The following is a 20895-nucleotide window of genomic DNA, read 5'->3' on the forward strand; positions in this document are numbered from 1 at the left end:
TACAAGTCCAAATAATGATTCCTCTGAGATCAAATGTTGGGCTCCTGCTGGCCTCAAGGGAAGTCCAACACACGGGCAGTGCCATTTCCGATACTTCTGAATTGCCACTTGTGATGTGCCAGCTTGAAAAGAGTGAAAGTTCTTAACAGCATTCACTGTCCATAGAAAGTAGGCTACAGACAAAACCCAACCCCTCTAGAAAGCACCTTCTTCCTTGTACTGCCTCCCTCCCCCACAGCAGTACTGTCAGAGAGTAGCAGACCAGGATAACAAAAAACACCACTTTCAAACTCACTATTTCAAAGCCAAGAAAATACCTTTGAAGAATATGGAGATCGGAATTTACTATTCTGCAAAGATTGTGCTCTGTCCTGTTGGTATCTCAGTATTTAAAAGAAAACACAAAACATCTGTTTTTGGTCAGTAAAGTGTCCATTTAATAAACTCCTTAGCCACATTTCCCACCCCTTCCTCCCACCCTAAAATTTCAATTCACACGTAAGCAGCAGATGACATACAATTTGATGGTGTACAACAGAAGTTTATAAATCCACACTCTTAGTAATAAGAGTCAGAGGCCCGTATTTGACAAAATTACCTAGAACTCAGATGTGCCCATGCAAAAAAAGCAGATTTTTATATACAGTCCCTCCTTTTTTCTTATAAATTTAAATATTTTACAAAAATGTATTTTCAAAATGTATAAAGTTTAGTGAATACCCCAAATGTATCTTAAAATAAAACGTTATCTGCTTTCAAAGGTTATTTCAACAATGAAGTCTAAATTGCACCAGATAAAAGGCACTTGTGCTGTGTGATGTCTTGAGCAAATATATGTTAGTTTATAATACAGTAATACAGTGTCTTCTTGAATTCATGCAGTTGTCTCCAAGCATCAAGCATCATTAAAGCAGCCAAAAGAGATCGTGAGTAAACTTGATTCCACAGTTGTAAAAACATTTTTTATCACTAAGTTGAACATACAGCATTGTGCTCCAGCTCTGACTCTAGAATCAAATGCTACAGGAAAATTGCCGTCATTCACATGGGAATTCAAACTACATTTCATTCTCTCATAAGTTACAAAAAAGTATGCCATTTAATTTTGAAACTAAAATATCAATGAACAGCTCAGTGTTTCAAACAGTTTGTGCCAATGAAAGTCTGTATTTAAAAACACTCTAGGGGCTAGTTATTAAAGGAGCAGTGCATCATACTTTGAATTTCCACTTCACTGTTGAGATAAAAGCGCAGTCCTATTTGCCTTCATCTTCTCCAGCCTTTTCATTAAGTGGCTATTGGTCATCTCCATCTCCTCTATCTTATCCATTGCTGTTCTTAACTATAAAATGAAAACAAGTGTTAGGATGACTTTAAGTTTAATTGGATTTTCTGCTGTTCTTAAGCTTTGACAGAGGAAATTAGACCAGGAATACAAGTGTTATACGCTTTATAGCAGTCCCACATAAGTTCAGACGCTTCCGTTGTTGCAGTCAGATGAACCAGGTTGGGAAGCAATTGAAACATGAAACACAGGCTCATTCCAAAAGAACCAGGCGTCTGCAGCTTCCTATTACATGCTATTTAAAGGTAAAGTCCTCTCCACCATTGTTACTTGCTGATGGAGATATTGCCATGGGTAGCAGGCATCATGCTAGTCATGCAGCAGCTCTTAAGCAAGCATGATCAACAGCTCTGTTAAATACCGCTTCTTCCCAGATCCCTGTGAGGTGCATGCTGGAAACTTCCCAGGCTGGCACTTGACACAGGGAGCATTTGACTCCCCAGTAACTTTTACAGAAGGGTTAGTTGGAAATACTACAAGCTATCAAATTCAGAAGAAAATACAATCCGAGATCCTTCCTTTCAAGGAAGGACTGCATTGAATTGTTATTAGTGTCTACTTTTCTGTGTTACAATTATCTTCTGAATGCAACACAGACTCAGAAGCCTTCTCAAAACAAAAAACAACTGAGAAGCTGCAACCGAAGACTAACAAAAAAGAGCTTGGAGGCAAAAGACAGAGGAGCTCAAGAAAGGAGCATAGAGCTGAAAAGGAAATCAAGTCAATTACCTCTCGCTGAAGCTTCCTCTTTTCAGCTTTGAGCTCATCTTCTACTTTTTCTGCATTTTCTGCTGCATTTTTATACCTTGCAACCTGCCCCTCAAGTCGTCCAACCTGCAAACCCAAACAAGAAAAAAAAGGAACAATTACTCAGGTATTCCACCCTGAGCTCACCTGCCACTAGCTGTGCTTCCCTTTCTGAAAGCCACTGTAACACAAGGCATCCTGTGAATTACCCATAGTATCTCCCTCTGGAAAGAGGAGGTTTAACTGTGTTAGCAGCAGCCATAACTGCAAAGAGACTGTTTAAAAGAACTAATAAAACACTAAAATAAGTTGTGGGCAGAAACTTGGAATGTCCTTCACAGCCTGTCCCTCCCTGGCGAGGTTCACAGGAAATGATAGAGAATGGAACATAATATAGGACACAGCATAGAAGATACAGAAGGTTAAAGAGCTAAGCAGACGGGGGGGGGGGGGCGGGGCGGAATAAAAAAAAAAAAAAAAAAAAAAATCAATAATTTGGGAACACATGGGATTAAAAACAAAACACGGAAAGCTGAAAAGCAGAGGCTGTATGAAAAGGGACAAAGTCGAAAGGAGACTATAACTGTTACCAGGACAAGATGCAAGATGTCTTGAGCTCAAGCAGAGTTCAGCAGTAAAGAAGGGCCTCGAGACAAATCCTGGTTGCAATCTGCAGGTGTTAAAGCCCACTTGCTGGACTGTTGTATTTATAGGTCCCTGCTACCCCCAAATCCATAGGACAGGCTAGTAGCCTATTGCCGTGCAAGAGACACCAGCTATGCGTCTCTGGTTCAAATTATAAATCCTTTACGTGATCTTTAGGTGATCTACAGAGATGCTGAACTATAATACCATATTACTGACTTAAAAATCACTAAGCGTGCATAAATCCACGTGAGAGATATATTCACATATCTCTAAAAACAAACTCTTAATTTCAGAAAGTAAATTATGCACCTTCTACAGTCTATACAACTTTCTTACAAGTAATTAAGCTACATAAACTGATTTTCTTGAACTGGTAGCTTCAGTTCTTTATATTCTGCTGTATATTCACACCGTAGTAAATTAACTCCAGATTATTTTCTCTTACAGTTAGACTAAGCACAGATATTGAACTGCATGAAATATAAAAGACAAATATAGTGCCATTCTGTGCAAACTGAAGAGCAAACAGTAAATCAAGCTATGAAATATTATTTCATAGCTTTTGTTGAAAAAGAATATTATAAAAGCATGCAGAGCAAGTGTAATGATAACAATAAATATGAAGACAGACACACTTACGTTTTGTTCCAAAGTAGTTATGTCTTGTTCAGCTTTTGACAGCTTAAATTTGTATTCACTAATTTGCCTGTTGGCATCTCCTAAACAAAAATTGACATGAGTATATTACTCAAAGCAACTCTCTAAGATGGCAGTTTTCCTTTTAATTAAAATTCATTAAAAAGACCATTTTATTGAGAAGCCCATATACAGGACTATAAAGTAGTAAATGCTTTCAGAAATCTTTTCTGAGTGTATGAAAAAGAAATAATTTTCCTGTTATTTACAGAACACAATTACTGTCTCTGTAAGACTGTGCATTAAATCTCGGATGTATAAATGAGATACACAACTTTTAAAACACACCTGTATAGATCAAACTCATCTCTCAGAAAAGAGAATCAACACAATAACCAGCACACACTGCAAAATGGGTCAAATCACAGACAGAAAACCAGCACCATTTAGAATCATAGAATCATAGAATTTAGTGCAGACATCTGTAATAACACTTGAATAATAAATGGCACAAGGCTTGAACTTGCCTGACGAACTCCAAGAAGCTTTGCAAATTATTTTGGTGTTATATTTTAGCCCTGACATTGCCAGTGCTCTGCTCATGTTCATTGCCACAACGATACTAAATGACAATCTGTCAAACATGGAAAGTTTTCAGAAATAGCTTGCTTGAAAATGGAAAAGTAGCTTAGTGCTTTTATGAAGCAACATTGAATATTGTGTTAAACTTTAATAATTTTTCTTGTTTTGCTTCAGAGGATAATAGTCTTTCAGATTAAATTTCTGTATCAAAGATTCAATTAAAAAATCAGGTAGAATATATTAACAAAATATCTTAGCTGAAATTCTATCATGTAAAATTGAAATTGTTCAAGTAGTGGCACCCATTCTAGGGAAGTTCAACAGAAAAACAACTTCGCAGAATGTTGCTATTCAGCACTGAATGAGGCAGTCTTTTAAGCTATTCTGCAGTGAGACATTTCCTGCAAGGAGAGATACCAACAGAAAACTAGCTGCTCAACGATATATTCATCCACAATACTACTACTGCATAACAATATAGGAAAAGGAGTTGTTGGAAGAATGTGTCCTCTCCCCAGCAAGAGTACCTTTGAACAGTAACGGTACACTTACTCTGCATTTCAATTAGCTGCAAGTCAGAACCGTTCTCTAAACCTATGATATCTGTATTCATGCCATCACTCCTAGAATATTTCTGTCGTTCTTCTTCCAGCTGCATCTTCAGTTTTCTAACCTGAAAAACAAGTGTTCTTTTGTGAGAGACTCCCAGAAGTTCAGTAGTTGTGTATCTAAACGTTCAATGGGAAAAAGGCAAAGCAGCCCTGAGATGCCACTGGCTGAGATGGTCCTGTAAGTGGGAGTAGCAGAGCCATGCAGGGGAGGCAGGGAAGCCAGTCCCTCAGGCCTGTGGCTGCAATCCCCCATCTCCATTTCTGGGCGAGCACCCTCTGCATGTCAATGCACAGTCCAGACCCACCAGTTTGGTCAGTGATTCAGGGATCTGTGTGCAATACAGAGGCACCCAGTAACTCTGGCAGAGCTGCCTTTCCGGAGGAGAAGGCGGCGTTAAACTCTGTTTATACATTTCTTTTACACTCTAAACACGTATGAAGATAATGAACAATATCCTGGCGAGTTTACAGAAAGAATAATCCACAGCTTTTTTGGGGTCCTATCTTTTACTCAACCTGGAAGCAATGGTCCTAGGCAAGTCTATAGTACACATTAGTCTTAAATGGTTCCATTTTATTCTACAGCAGCCATCTCTGGATTTTTCCAGTAGTCAGGGAACATAGATTCCTCAGCTATACCCTCTGTGTCTGGCATTTATGAAAGAAGTGGGAGCCACTTTTTTTGACTCTCTTATCAAAATACTGCCCTACAGATTAGTGTTAGGGGACTTATACTTGCAAAACTCCCACTCATGATATAAATAAAATATTTTAACAGTGATTTCTACAATCATATTGTGAAAAATGTATCTTTATAGACATACTTATATACTTACATTTAACAGCCTTGACTGAATGCTAGAGTTTATTGGCATTCTAAACCATGTTATCTATGCTAATTAAAGTACATTCCCAGCAAAAACAAATGCTGACACCACCACTTTAAATTTGCAATGTGTTCAGCTAGAAGCACAAAAACTATGGTATTCTTAACAATTGTTCAATGGATGTGTTTTGTTACGTCCTTTCTTCTCAATACTGAACTGTATTAAAATACAACTACTTTTATAATATTAATTTTTTATTTGAGTAACTGAAATGATCAAAGAAATAGTACCACTTAGCAATTTGGAAGAAAGTTTCACTTGAGCTTATGAGAATGTCATTTCACCGACCTTAGTATTTCCACATAAGGCAAAATAAAAGAATGAACAACTTTAAGCACGTGCACTAATAGCAGAGTCAGCAGCAAGTTAGATTTCAGCTAACCAGTTAGTGAAACGAGGGCTCTTTACCAACCAAGACTGAAGTCACATGGATAAGGACACTAGTGAGAGGAGCTGATAATTCTTGGTAGCCAGCCAGGTAAGAAGCTAAATATTTTATTTTGCTTTAGTGCTTAAGTATTTGGTTAAGAACCTTTGGTGCTTAATATTTGTTTATTGCTAGTATATTAGTAGCCTGAAAAAGGAGACACAAAGTTCTATTTATGAATAGCTTGTTTTACCTGGGACAATAATTCTTCCTTTTCTCCAGCCAGTTTTCTTAGCCGGACATCTAAAAACAAATTCAAAAACAGAGAAATCTGTAACTAAGAACACATTTTTTCATAACTTCTTGTTCATTTTCAAATAAAATGCTCTTCAAACTTAAAGCTAATAGCACTGGAAGCATAACACTTTGCTATCTCACTAATAACAACATACCAGACTTCAGTTAATAGCAGAAAAAAAGAGAAAGATACTAATAAACAATGTGAATGAAATATAACAATCTTAAAAGCAAGACCTCTGAGAGTTTAGTAATTCTTCAAAGTAAATGAACAACTACAAATTTTTTTTTTTAATAGAACACAGCTTTGTCCCAATATCTAGAACAGCCATTTCCAACAACATTTTCTTCTGATTGGATACTCTTCTCCCTGTCTTATTCTGAAAGATTGTTATCTATCCAGGAAGGCACTAAGCTGCTTGTCACGGTTCATCCTCAGGCAGCAACTAAACACCACACAGCCGGTCGCTCACTGCTCCCATCCCTGTGGGATGGGGGAGAGAATCAGAAGAGCCAGAGCACAAAAAAAAGCCTTGTGGGTTGAGGTAAGAACAGTTTAATAATTAGATTATTATAATAATAATGATTATGATAACAACAACAATAATGATAATATAATAAAAAAGAAAAGGGAAAAAGGGGAAAAAAAGAAATGCAAACAATACAACCTCTCACCACCTGCCGACTGACGCTGCCAGTCCCAGAGCAGCGATTGTTGCTTCCCTCCCCCATCCAGCTCCCCCCAGTTAACATACTGGGCATGATGTTACATGATATGGAATATCCCTTTGGTCAGTTTGAATCCGCTCTCTTAGCTGTGCCCCCTCCCCTCCCGGCTTCTTGTGCCCCTGGCAGAGCATGGGAAGCTGGAGAAGTCCTTGACTAGTACAAGCACTACCCAGCAACAACTAAAACATTGGTGTGTAATCAACATTGTTTTCATACTAAGTCCAAAGCACAGCACTGTGCCAGCTGCAGTGAAGACAATTAACTCCATCCCAGCTAAAACCATGACACTGCCCCATTCTTTAGAAAGTGTTTTCAAACCACAAAAAAAGTACTTGGGAAAGGATCAATAGGAATGTTGCAATGTCTCTAATCAGTCAGAAGATCAGCAATAACTACAAAACAGTCTGTCAAGCAACACTATGCTAAGATTAGAGCAGCTCCCTTGGAAATTATAACTTTGACAGTAAGAAGGTATAAAGACATCTGTGTTTCACTATGATGGAGCCACAGCAGAAACATGTATCAAGTCTAATATCTGCCAAAAAAACCCCAAACTATTATTATATGTTATGTCCAAATATATTGCAAGTGTATAGAGATGTTTCTTTGCATGTCAACTAACAAAGTTTTACAGTGGATTGACTATGCACGCAATAACTTGTTTAACCAAAGGATAAAAGAAAGTTAAACTAAAGGCCCACAAAACCTCTATCTTTGTTTTCTGTGTTATTTTCTGAATAGTTTTTAAACCTCAGTTATTTTCTATGTTTGTGGGGGGTTTTTTGGTTTGTTTATTTTTTTCTTGTCGTGGTGGTGGTGGTTTTTTTGGGGGGGGGGCTGCCCTTGCTTTATACTAATAAAGGCAGAAGTATTTCAAGGAAGGGGAAAGAATATATTGTTTTCTATAATGGAAGTTCTTTCATTGATTATACATACTTTTACATAATTTTTTTCCATGAAACACAACTGGAAGCATACTAATCCAAAAGACTACACTTTCAGGCAAGATATTTTCTGACAGTAATAAAACAGAAACTGGGACCAAGAGATCTAATCAGTTATAAAGATCCAGGCACATACTTGTTTTTTTTTTACTCAACAAATACATCTGTCTTTTTACTCAGCGTTTAAAAAAAAAAATCATAATCTTGAAAGTTGTGTAAGCATGTATTCCAGAAGCACCTCCAGTATCTTCTTGTGGCTAAATCACAGTCCACTATGAACAGAAGGGAAACAAAGACTTCAAACACTCTCCCAAGTATGTTAGGATATTTTTACCTAGTGGTCCTTCTCCTGCAGCTTCCAAGACTTGAGCAGCTTCCTGTGATACAACTGTTATTGCACCAACCACTGATTCATGGTTTACATCACCATTTGGTGTGCCATCTGGAATTATAACTAATCCATGTTTCTAAAAATACAAAAGAAGAAAAATCCTATTAATACAAGAGCAGTGCTAAAATGTAATTGGACAGAAAAGTTATTAAAAAGCTTTTCAAGTTGAAACAGCTACAATGAAATACACCATTTGTCCTACCCTACGGTCAGGTTTTGAGACTGCACAAGAATAGTAACCATCATTATTCTTTTTCATTGACCTTGATTTCATGCCCCATTCCTGGATTTCTGTTACTGTAAAGCAACCACTGCCAACATACCTCTCCTCTCTTCATTGTTTCCTTCAGGTGAGCCAACTCCTCTCTGAGCTCATCTCGCTCATTCTTAATGCAGTCAAAGTAATCTTTCTGTCTTTCTAGGGCCTGGGTTCAGGCAGATAGCAAGAAAAAGAATGGCACAGAGAAAAAGCATATGACAGATAGCAGAGAGGTTTTCTACAAGTACAAAGAGCTCAGTAAAAGAAATTAAAAAGCGTATTTAATATATAAACATACATCTCTGATAACTACCTTTTACAAGTCTACCCTCATTGCTGCACGCTTGTCATGACGTGATTTTTCCCCATATGAGAGTCTTAGTAGATTCTATAATAGATTTTTATTTAGTGGATTTTATTTTTTGTAATTTTGGTATACTAAATTGAATACCAAAAGAGTAAGTGATTAGAAGAATACAGGCACTCTGTGGTCAGAAGTAAAATTTGCTGGAACTCAACTTGCAAAGATCCTAAAACATTACATTCATTGAACTAATTTATCTACCTTTTGTAAGGTATAGAAGTAGAATCTTACCTCATTAAAGACCTTGGATGTATCAGCCTGTCATTCACTTACAAATACTATTTTCTACTTGCTTAAGTATTACAACCACCCTTTACTAAAACCAAAGCAATCAGTTTTTAAGGGCGGGGGGGAGAGGGCGAGCAGGAAACACTAGCAGCGCTATTTTAGCACAAGAACAGATTGCAGCCAAAAGCGCAATACAGACGTAGATGGGTTTGCCTACTGATGCTGGAGCTGTGTTACCTGGCAATTAATCAGACATTTTCACTTGGACTGGGCAGCATCCCAGTATTACATTCAAATTCAATACTGCATGCATTACAAATAATCCTGACCATACAGCAACTACAAAAGTGTACACACATCTTACCAAGAAAACTATCCGACTAAACCTTGTGTCATGCATGAATGTTTAGGAATGGACTGCTACAAAGAAAGAAATGAAGGTGTATACCTTTGTATTGTAGCTGCTCCACATGACAGTTGCAGTGTGCTGAATTTTAATAATCATCTAGAATCTGTATCCTCAAGCAACGTTTTAACGCATTACTCAACTTCAACAGAAAAATTTAAGTGCTACTGCACTTGATTTATTAGTATGTAAATATAACATTTAAAATATAGGTAATTCAGCACGTGTGAAAGTATTAGCTGTCATATCGTAGTTTAAGAATTCATAACGTGTCCTTTTATTTCCTAACATATACTAGACCTCTGTAACTACATTATAAGCAGTGTTAAGAACTTTAACCATTACATCATTTTTGTCTTCCACTTAAATACAACATACACGTTTTCCATTTTTGAAGAATAGCAGCAGAGACAGAGAGGGAAGTAAGCTCACTCACTTGGACACAAAGGCCCAGAATCACACTGCACACACACATCGTCTGTGTGCTTGGCAGTGCCCTGCGATGCTGCTGACCTTCCCAAAACATCGTTTCTATCCTCATCCTCTATGCACAAGTGTTGGAAATAAAAATTTTGATGGGGAAGGAAGTGAAGCTGATATAAAAATATAACTCTACCTATAGAGAGATGAGTAATCATTATTCAGTGTTGAACCTTCACAAAAGCTATACTAAACTCAGACATGCCATTGCCAATTTCAAATCGGCAATGCATGTACAATTTGGAGGCACCAAACAGTAAAACAGCTGTATATTTCAGGAGTATAACCTGGAAGTTACAGTTCAGTGTCCTCAAATTGATCTAATTTAAGACTAAATACACATGCAAATTCCAATCACTTTGTAGAAACAATGCAATATAGGAAGGCAAGTGGTAAAACAGACTCATGGTATCTCTATTGTGCTTGCCTCCCTTTCTTCCTCTGAGGCAGCATCAGTCATGCATGTACATTGTAAAACTGGGTTACAATTCTAATTATGAACTACCACTCTGTGAAGCTTCTCAGAGACTTCTGAAGGTGGAATAGAGTAAAAATTAGCAGAACTACTCAGTATGGGGGAGAAAGACTCAAAAATTGTGAGCTAAGAATAATATGTAAATGTTTTAAGATAACTAAATGAGAAAGAAAAGACAGCAGCATTTTTTACATATTAAGAACTGAGAAATTTCAATTCCAATATGGTAAAAAATATGAAAACTAGAAAAAGATCCAGTTATGGTTTTTACAAGAACGCAGAAACTGGCAGGAACATTTTGGCTAAAAAAAAAAAATATCTTTCTTGTCAGTCTGGCTAGTAGTTACTTTGAATAGATGATATGCTCTGTACCAACTCTAGCAATGTATTTGAAAGAAAAAAGTGCTTGCACAAAAAAATTGCTCAAATTGGGACAGTCCAGTACACAAAGGTAAAGAGTAAGTTTGGAAAGAATACTATTAAAGATAAAAAAAACCTTTCAGAGAGATGTTCAGAAGAAAACTTAAACGTTGAAATATTATTTTATGATGGAAGAAAGAATTGCAATATGGATTGAAGGACTGAAACATGAAATAAATATGAACTGAATGAAGACAATATAAGAGGGCTTTTTTAAATCTGGGCAGCAGCAGTTACAGGATAGCTTTTCAAAGTTAAATACAGCAATTTTCTACGAAATCTCCATATGTGAAAATCTTGTGTAAAATTCAGTTAGACTTACTGATTCCTTTCTAAAGGCCATCCAGCTAACTCCATCTCACCACCAATCTACTTGCGGCCCAGAACAGCCACAGGTTCAGAGCCTACTTACCACCAAGGATCAGGCTGACTCCGAGACAAACTTCTATGCTGCTCAGAAGCAGAGCTGACAAACTCTGCCTGACCTACATTAGCTGCGTAGTGCACATCAACTCAGTTCTTCCTGTACCCCTTTCTTTTCTATGCAGGAGCCCTACAGATGCTCCTCAAAAGGTCCCACGCAACCATTGTTTCAATTCCAACTCTCAATTTCAATAGTTGGTAACTCTAGTATTTTGTTTGTGGTATCACAAAATCATCTTGGTTCAGTGCTGCATCTAAGCTAACCAGCCCTAGAAGGATCAGAAGTGAAGCACAGGAATGTGCAAGTGTAGCTGCACAAGTCAGTTCAAGATCATATTTTTTAGCACTAAGTATGCCAAATGCAAGCACAATCTAAAAATACTCACTGGGGCTTCTCTACGTTTTGACCCTTAGCTCCTGCAGCTCCGTAGGTTTTCCGTTATTTGAGATATTTTGTCTCTCTTATCCCAGGCGGTGGAAAGCAGACCATTTTAAAATCCGCTAATCATTACGCAAATTGTCAAGATGACAACAGAGGCAGGAGCTAAATGGTGAGCAAGTTCTAAACTGTTCATGTTCTTTAAATTGTATTTGCCTCTAAGGAGATTAAAAGCTTTAAAAATAATTTCAAATCTGTATAAAATTGTCACTGTGGATCAGTGTACATGCTCAGGCAATTCCTACATTTGTAAAGAATAAGGAAATTATTGTTTTTTCAAGCCCTTATTACAGGTTAAAAATATTTTGTAAAAATTTATAAAATTTTATGCATAAATTTATTATATTATAGATTTAATTAGTATTATTCATCATTATGCAAGTGAAGATGAAGTGGAGCTCATTTTCTAAACAAGACTGCAAAATGGTTTCAATATTTAAATTGGGAGTAGCCTTCATTTCTTTAGAGTACACAGCATTCCTTGGAGGGTGGGGGGCATCCATCTACTTCTAAAAATGAAAAAATACCTTTCCCCCCATATTTGTTTCATACCCCTATTTTTTTATCTTTCCAATTAACTGTCTCCTGGAGATCAAACACCTCTTTGGTTATGGAGTCTATATTCTGCTGCATGCGTTGATTCTCCTGTAGTAAATAGTATGAGGGAAGAATAAAAGAGGAAAGAGAAGTAAGGAAGTGAAACAAGAAACATTCAAAGACATAAAGGAAATTAAATAGTAAAAGCCAACCAAAGAGTTTATGAGCATGAAGTTAAAGGAAAAGGGTGCTACTAAGGGTTACAATATTTCCCTATGAATTAATGCAAAAGAATGGAAAATAATTTTATTCAATCACTTAATGTTGACAGAAGAATTTAATGCAACTAGAGCTACTTTTCTTTAGTAAAGACTGGGGATAACGTCCTTTCTTTCGGAAAAAAATTACCCTGTGGTAATTTCCAGATACCTTCAAGTCCTGTTTGGAAATGAACACTTATGTTAACAAGTGGTTTTACTAATATTTTACAAAAGAGAAAAACCTTATTGAAAGTATAAAGAACGAAAGTTGAACTAAGCATCCAGGAATTGAAATACAGAGGCTGATTGCTTTCTGATACTATATTAATACATATCAAGTGTGGTCCTATTTTCTCCATCTGACTAAATGCATTTTACTGTTTGCCTTGCAAATAAAATGACAATTCTTTGATACACTCATATAATTACATATGAAGATGACATAAGAATTTTTAGGGCTAGAGATAATTTTTCTTGCCATCCCGATGGGTGAACTTTATTTTACATCTGGGAATGGAAGACAATTTCTTTCTGTGAAATGGCTTCAGCTAAATTCTCTGTTAGTGTTAATAGCTGGACAAGTTACTCAAATAAAAGGTAAATAGGGGGCAAACTGTCTTTACCTTTGAAGGGACTCCATACATTGGGTGAAAATTCAAACATATGCTACATTCTACCAAAGCAAATGCTCCAGACAAATCAATCTATTGTATATTCTTGATTAACATACTTCAAAAAAACCCAAAAAACCACCAAACCAAAAAACAAACAACCACCAAAGAAAGTGCTTTTGTCCTTCATAGTGAAGCCAAAGAGAATCCAGAGCAAGTGACAACCAGAGCAAGCTACAGACAGAATTTGCTAAGTTTTTGCTTGGCAGCATTAATCTGCAAAATGCTGCTTCTTAAGCTAATCTTGCTACTTTTCTTCTGCTAGTAAGTCCTCCTAACTCCACTTCATGAAGCAGATTATTTTCTCAGTAACCATAACAGATCTGGAACTTTTCAGAGTTACTATACTACTGCCTGGAAAGCACAAGAACTTAATGGGGAAAGAAATCAATTAATGAAATGCAATATTATATAGCTTTTGAAAATGAGGTCATGGAAACTTTGGCCCATACACTTAAAATAATCAAATTTTTTTTGAGAGAAACCAAGAGGCAGTGGGAAAATGATGAACTAATTCAACTACAACTTACAGTGCCAGAACCAAGGTCAGTGGGGGAAGTAGACACCTGCATGTTGTTGACAATACATATCTTTATGGACCATTTTAAAATTAAGACTGGTAATAGCTCTAGGATTTTAGGGCAAACTTCTTCTGGAGACAAATCAAAGAGGCAAGAGGGAAAAGAAAATAACACACCACACATCCAGCAACATTGTTATGACCCAAGAACACGCTGACCAGTGTTGCTATATTTATGCTTGACTTGTAAGCAAACAAACAATTGATACTGCAAACTTCAGTGGTTGATGTTCACAAAAATCTGAAATAACTGAAAAGGAAACTCTTGGGAAAGGCAAAGAATAATATTTGGTATTATCAATGCATCAGAACTTCTGTGTGTGCAAAAAGATTTTGGTCACACAGACATTAGTTCTGCCCTCACAAGGAAGGAAAGACATAAGGAACATTCATGAGAACCACGATTCTTACAGGAATTAAGGTTTTTACACATTTGAAAATCTTGCAGAGAGACATTTTAACTTTCTAAATTAAGAGAGACTGATAGCTTAAATTCTACCCAAACAAGAAAAAATGTCTTAAAAATGTGAGACAATATTAAGCTCATTTTGTGTATGGTGGCGGCTCCCATTCAAATCTTACACCATATTTATTTGCACACGTTCTATCACACACTATCATATGAACATACCTCTATCAATTCATCTCTCTGTCGAAGGCCCTCTTTAAGTTCCTCCAACTTATGCTGTAGAACACTGCATGTGTGTTTCTGTCTTTCCAATTCCTATATTAAATAAATTAATGATTTATTTTTATTTATTTTGGGTTTGACACTCATTTTCAATATAAAGTTTAAAAAAAGTTAGTAATAGCACTTAACATTACCTAAGAAATTATAGCAACAGTTTGAGAAATTCTACCTACCAAGTAGCCAAAAGTCACAGAATCAGTGTTTTAGATAAGTTCTCCAGATACATACTATACAGAAGATTTTATTTAATAAAATTTAGAGTGGAGAGAAAAATGCCATGAAGGTTTAAGAACAACAGTAACGAGAAAAAGCTCAGATACTGATTTTATCTAAAATTTCTTGAAAAAACTGCCACACAGATCTTCCCTTTCCAAGAAAGTGGGACTGAACATGTCCTATATGATTCAAATGCATATTTTATCATTAGTGTATTGCATTAATTAAATGCAATTAATTTGCATTTAACTGGGGTCATGGGGTGGTATGTGGAGGTTAGGACATATTTTGATTTTGTTTGGTATTTTGGGGGGGAGGGTAGCTGGTTTGGTTTTTTAAAAACCAAAACACAATACTCAAAACATGTTTGGCCACTGAGAAAGACAGACTTCTCTACTAATCCAAGTAACTGTTCTAAGTAGTCCAGTCTTCTATGGTTTATCTTAAAATAAAGAAAGTCTTAAAAATCATTACCTTTGATTTCTCTTCATTCTCCCTATAGAACTCTGCTATCTGTTCTTCTTTCTCCTCAATGACGTCCTTTAGAGTATCCACTTGGTAAACCAAGTTGTTTTTCTCATTATCTAGTTGAGCATTGGAAACCATAGCTTTCTTGTACTTCTCTTCAACTTCAGCCAGTGAATCCTATAGAGAGTAGAATGGCTTAGATTAGTCTAACTTTTTGATGTATTATTATACGTTAAAATACTACCATAATACTGAAGAGTGCTACCTGTTACACAGTAAAACTACACAACCATTTTTGTTTCTGAATTATTATTCAATGTCTTCTCTTTAGAAATACCAAGTCACAGTTCAATTTCGATTATTAACGTTAAGTCATACACAGCAATGAAAAGTTATCATTACAAATGTATGAAAATTACAAGATAACATTCCACTTGCATTTTCTACTCTACCTTCGCAACTTAACTCACAGGGTTAAAGTAATAATATCACAGCTTTATTGCATCTTCAGTGCATGCACAAGAAAAAAAAAAACTTCAGAATGAGGCAACAAATCTGACAGGGAACTCAGATAATTAAATGACTAGAAAAGATCACAGAAATATCCTTAAGACTAGCTTTAACTTAATGCTCATTATTTAAACAGTGCTCTATACCTCAGATCCAAAGTTTTAAGGTAGTCATATTTTAAGTAATAATGATTCTGTTTAAGCAGACACTGTCTTTACTTCTTACTAAGATTAAAAAAAACAAAAAAGCATGTAAAGATTCACATGCTTAATTCTGTACCTGAAGGTACACATAGACCTTGCTATTACCCTGCTATGCAATTCTCTCATGTTTACCAAAATCATCTATCACATTATTTTTTCTCAGTACTATAACAAATGTCAACTATTCAAATACTAGAACAACTATCACTCCAGGCACTTTAAAACATGCAGTGATTTCAATATGCATGCTTTTAAAAACACAGAAATTGAGCTTCAGGGTCCTAATTTTAGAATTAAAGAACTATTAAGTGATTCCGCTTCCGAAGTAGATCTGTGCCCTACTACAAATCCCCTACTATGTCACACAATCTGTTCTTCAAAGGCATAGGCAGTATAAGCTCCATATTTAATTATTTGTATTTATCACAGTAGAAGTACTAGCACAGGAAGGACACCAGGCTTGGGTTTTCCAGAAAACAGAAAAGTAGGACTAAGGTATTAGAAGAGAGGGTGGTAACAGTCTAAGTGTCCTGAGAAAACCTAAAACACCCAACCCCCAAGCCCTACTCCATGTTATAAATCACCAGTTTGAGAAAGCTGTTCTTAAAATACATATTTTAGCTTCTATAATTTTATCATAGCCACATGTATTTAGATACCTGTTCCATTCACTAAATTCTGGAATTTTGTGCTGGAGAGAAACATTAGTTTAGAACCCCCAGAAAACAAATAACTCATGACATATCCAGATCAGAAGACACATGACAGTATAAGTAGTGAAAAAATAAGAAAGGAACCATTATCATTTGAGAAGCAGTAAATAGCAAACAAAGAAGACTAATGATAAAATAGAAAAAAAATTTTTAAAAGTAAAGAACACATGTAAGTGCATTCAAGTAATTCTTAAGTTTTAGATTAAAACCACAGAAAACATTTGTGATGGTGTAGACATGACAAATCTTGTAAAGACTGGTAAAACAAAAGGTCAGAGACACTAAAGCTTCCAAAGTATTTCAAAGAGTAATTCAATTTAGAGGAGAAAAGGAAAATACTGGGATTAAAGTGAATGCTATAGTCCTTTTATGAGGAGATGCAAAACTTCATGAAAAGTGCAACTAGGAAAAAATTCCAATTTGGTTGTTCCTGTGAGTGAGGTGAGTGGACTCATGTAGTAATTTAGGTTGGCAGAGATCTCTGGATGCCATCTGGTCCAATCTCCTAATTAAACCAAGATCAGGCTGCTCGCAGCTCATCTCCAGTTCATTTTAAGTGTCTCCAGGGATGTAGGCTGCAGAACCTGGCTGGACAACCTGCTCCAGTGTTTGACTGCCTTCCTTGTGAAAAAGTCTTTTTCTTGAGGTCTAACTGGAATTTCTGCCCTTACAATGCAACTTTTGTCTGGTGCATCTTGCCCTGTCACTGTGCACCTCTGAAAAGAGTCTGCCTGTCTTCTCAACAGCCTCCTATTCGGCAACTGAAAACAGCAGTGATACTGCCGCCCACCCACTCCCCAAGACTTAGCAAATCCAGCTGTCTCAGCCTCTTATTGTATGCCATATGCTCCAGGACTCCAGCCTTAAAGAGGACATAAGGTTGCAGCTTAAAAAATTGGATTAAGATGTCATTAATCAACAAGTTAATTAGGGGAAAAAAATCTGTAGCTATGGAAGAAGAATAAATTGATTTTGAGACAGAAGAGTGAGAATTGCTTTCCAGAAAGAAACTAAGCTATGCCTAAGATTCTCCAATCAGTAAAAAAAACCAAACCAGAAACATTGCTAAGGCTCCTTTGGAATTGTTACTTCTTTTCGAATAAGAGCATTACACATGTTCCCTATGGTTCAGGAATTCCATGTAGTTTCTGTAATATTCCAGTTTGGTGAGAAATAATATGGATTTGGAAGAATTTCTTAAACACTTGAATGAGGCACTGGGATGCCTAAGGATGAAAGAGTGGGAATAGGCTGTAATAAAAATGGATAATAAGGCTTTGCACATAACCCAAAGCTACAAAGCAATACCACCCACAATTCTCTCAGGAAAGCCAAAGGGCTATGCAAATTAGGCTGCTTGGCTAGAACAGGCAGACATCAAAAGAGTGCTCTGTTAACTGCATAAAAGAAAAATTTTGAGGAAAGAAAAAGGATTCCTTTCTAGTTGATGCAAGTGAATATAGAGAGAATCAACAAAACTGAATCAGAGACATGAAAAGATTTAGGCCTAATTGAATCAGGACTATCCACACAAGAGTTCATTCTGCTGACACCCAGCAGATTTGTAGCCAGGTGAAAACTCCTCTTAGCAGCACAGTGGATGGGCAACCACAGAGATATGAAGTTAGTGTGATTACAAATCAATGTTACTCAACCACTAGGGAAAAAAAACCCAATTGACCAACCTAAACAAAACTTAAAAGCAGTGTAAAAGCAGGTATCCTAGTAACTCTTCTAATGTACACAAGAAACAACTGCTAAAGCAGAAGTTGAGAAAAAGGCAATACCTTCCTCATTAGGAGGAAGGGTTCCTGAAAAAATTCTCTATGGAAGGTAAATTAACTTAGCAATATATTATTCAGTATTAACAATAGCATAAAATGCAATTCGATTTTGTAAGCCAAGCACAGGTCAAGATCTTACTGTCTATTGCACATCCATGCTTTTTGGTACCTGTAATGCAGTGCAATAAGTAATAGTGCGTTAGTAACGATTCAGAACAGTAGTCATTAGATGCTGGGAAACATGCAGAAGTGTGAGAGAGATCCGTTCTGAAAATATGAAGCAATCTCACATTTTATTTAAATTTAGTACAACCATAGATATATCTAATAATCTTGTAATCTACTGCTCTTTGAAGTCCTTTTAATATTCATATAGCAATACGATTAAAACAAGACATACTTCATCTGAGCATATGGCTATCAGATTCAAAGTTACTTACCCTCTAAACAGGAAGTAATTTTTGCTACACTGAACAGTTCAAATTATATATTCTCCCTTTACTATACCATCTGATACGTCATTTAATCAAGGAAATTCAAGGAAGCTGTTAAATACATCACTGTTACATGCTCTAGTACAAGCAGCATTCATTAAATTCAGTCTCTATATGAATATAAAGCAAATATGGAAAGATCTCTTTACTTTTACATGGAACCATTTGTAATTAGGTAACAGGAAAGAGAACAGAACATCATTTGGTGTACTCAATTTCCCTTCAACACGGAAGAGGGGAAAATAATCATACTTCAACTGCAAACTGTTAATTCTGTGAAAACTTACAAAAGAAAAGCATACATACAAATTTAAACAAAGTCAAAGTAGAGACAAATCTCATTAACCTAACACTGAAAATACCAATTTAGAAAAAGATAATGGGAATGTAAACCATAAGCATTAAAAAACCACCCCAAACATCTTTCCCAGTGGCAAGGGAGTAAAACAAAAATAATCTCATGCAAGCAATATGTCTGCCCGGATTAATTTCAGCACATCTTTCAAAATTATTACTTTGGTTTTGCTTTATAAGATGTAGTATTTGCTGAAACCTGGAAGACTTAATTCTTAATTTCTTAAGTTCTTTGTCATAACTACTTCCCATTTTTTTCTTCCCCATTCAATACCTAGTAATTATTTTGAATATCCATGTGTTTGCTAACGAAACTCTGAAAGATATAAACTGAATGTCTCATTACCTTACCAGAAAACACCTGCTAAAATACGAAAGTTTAATGTTATTTTAACATAAACTAAATAATGAAGATATACTATCTCATGTACATTTAAATAACAACTTAATTTACCCATACGACAAATTTAAGATTATGCTCTCTATGGATTAAAAGTTAGATACATGCTTTAAAGAAATTTAAAAACGTGTTAGTAAAGCCTTATATAGTTAGTGGAACCAGTGGTATCTCTGTTACCCAAAAACACCGATACAGAATGCATGCTTGGGAGGAGCCCTGATACCTTTAGTTCTTTAAGTCCCTGCATGTATCTCCCTTCTACATCGTGTATCTGGTCCTTAAGATCATAGATATCCTGCAGGACATAGGAATGAACCATTGCATAAGAAGTATGGGGAAATAATTTATAGTTGAAAAAGCATTCAAAGGTTTACATGCATTTCTGTCAAATGCCAAAGCCTGCAATAATTCACATAAATTATGATTAATTCACAATAACTTGATGGAAATAAAATTTTGTTCATATCACTGAACCCAAGCAATCCCAAATAGGACAGAATTGTTTCAAATTTGACATAAACAAAGTCATATTTTAATAACAGAGAAATCTTTTGTGATTAAAAATCACATTCTCGTAACTTTTTCGTACTATTAGGAAACCAGAAGATCTGTAGGAAGAAAAAATTCCTCCTAACCAGAAATACAATTTTAGACTAGCTCCCAATTCTCTCAAAAATGCAGTTTACCCGTAATTCACTGAGGGAGGCATCAGGATCCACCAAACTGCTCGTGTCTCCACTTCCTCTCCTAGATGAGTTTCCACTCAGAGGAGTTGCAGTTACTGAATTGCGAGATGATGGCTTATAAAAAGGGAATAACACTGAATCAGGAATTATTCTGTCATTTCTGATACACTTGACTTCACTCTATAAATTGCTTCACAGTCATAGAACACCTTTCTTTGTTTTTACTGTTTCCTAATATTAGTTTGTAGACAATATTTTCCACCACTTATGTTTTCTCTAGGTGAGATGTTGGTTTCTCTTTGATGACTTACCAGTTATCACAACATTACAGTTCTGAGTCTTCTGAAGACTTTCATAAGGAGGCTGTTAGTGTTGAAAAACTGTAGAAGTTCAAAATATTTCTAAAATTTATAATTTCTGCCACCCACGATACAGAAGAAAGTCTCCAGTTGAATCTAGCATATGAACTTTGATAGCCTTGGCCTCTTAAAAATCCAACTTTTCCTGCTTAATATTTCTCACACAGAAAATAAATTCTCTAAGAAACCAATACTTGCTACAAGTAAACTAAAGAATAAAGTTCTTTCCTCAGGAAATAGAAGGTGCAAAACATAAATTTTGTAGATAAAAAATATGTCTAAAGATATCTC

The 20895-nt window shown here is 36.0% G+C and overlaps 1 protein-coding gene across 12 annotated transcripts in view; it reads right to left on the bottom strand.

Moving 5' to 3' along the window:
* Positions 1-424: 424 nt before the first annotated feature.
* The window catches only part of LRRFIP2 (LRR binding FLII interacting protein 2), a 58596-nt gene continuing 38125 nt past the window's right edge, over positions 425-20895 (bottom strand). For 2 of the 12 annotated variants that reach the window (XM_064443879.1, XM_064443880.1), the window contains exons 16-27: positions 20246-20359; positions 19783-19854; positions 15108-15278; positions 14358-14450; positions 12231-12323; positions 8508-8609; positions 8128-8260; positions 6077-6126; positions 4511-4631; positions 3380-3459; positions 2075-2179; positions 425-1342 (exon numbers count right to left, since the gene is read on the bottom strand). In XM_064443879.1, coding sequence (XP_064299949.1) covers positions 1232-1342; positions 2075-2179; positions 3380-3459; positions 4511-4631; positions 6077-6126; positions 8128-8260; positions 8508-8609; positions 12231-12323; positions 14358-14450; positions 15108-15278; positions 19783-19854; positions 20246-20359 — 1245 coding nt within the window. In that variant the 3' untranslated portion in view covers positions 425-1231. The remainder of the gene's footprint in view (positions 1343-2074; positions 2180-3379; positions 3460-4510; positions 4632-6076; positions 6127-8127; positions 8261-8507; positions 8610-12230; positions 12324-14357; positions 14451-15107; positions 15279-19782; positions 19855-20245; positions 20360-20895) is intronic. The other 10 variants (XM_064443883.1, XM_064443881.1, XM_064443891.1 and 7 more) reach the window with 8 other exon arrangements.

Source organism: Phalacrocorax carbo, chromosome 2 (genome assembly GCF_963921805.1).
Source record: "Phalacrocorax carbo chromosome 2, bPhaCar2.1, whole genome shotgun sequence".
NCBI classification, from domain to species: Eukaryota; Metazoa; Chordata; class Aves; order Suliformes; family Phalacrocoracidae; genus Phalacrocorax; species Phalacrocorax carbo.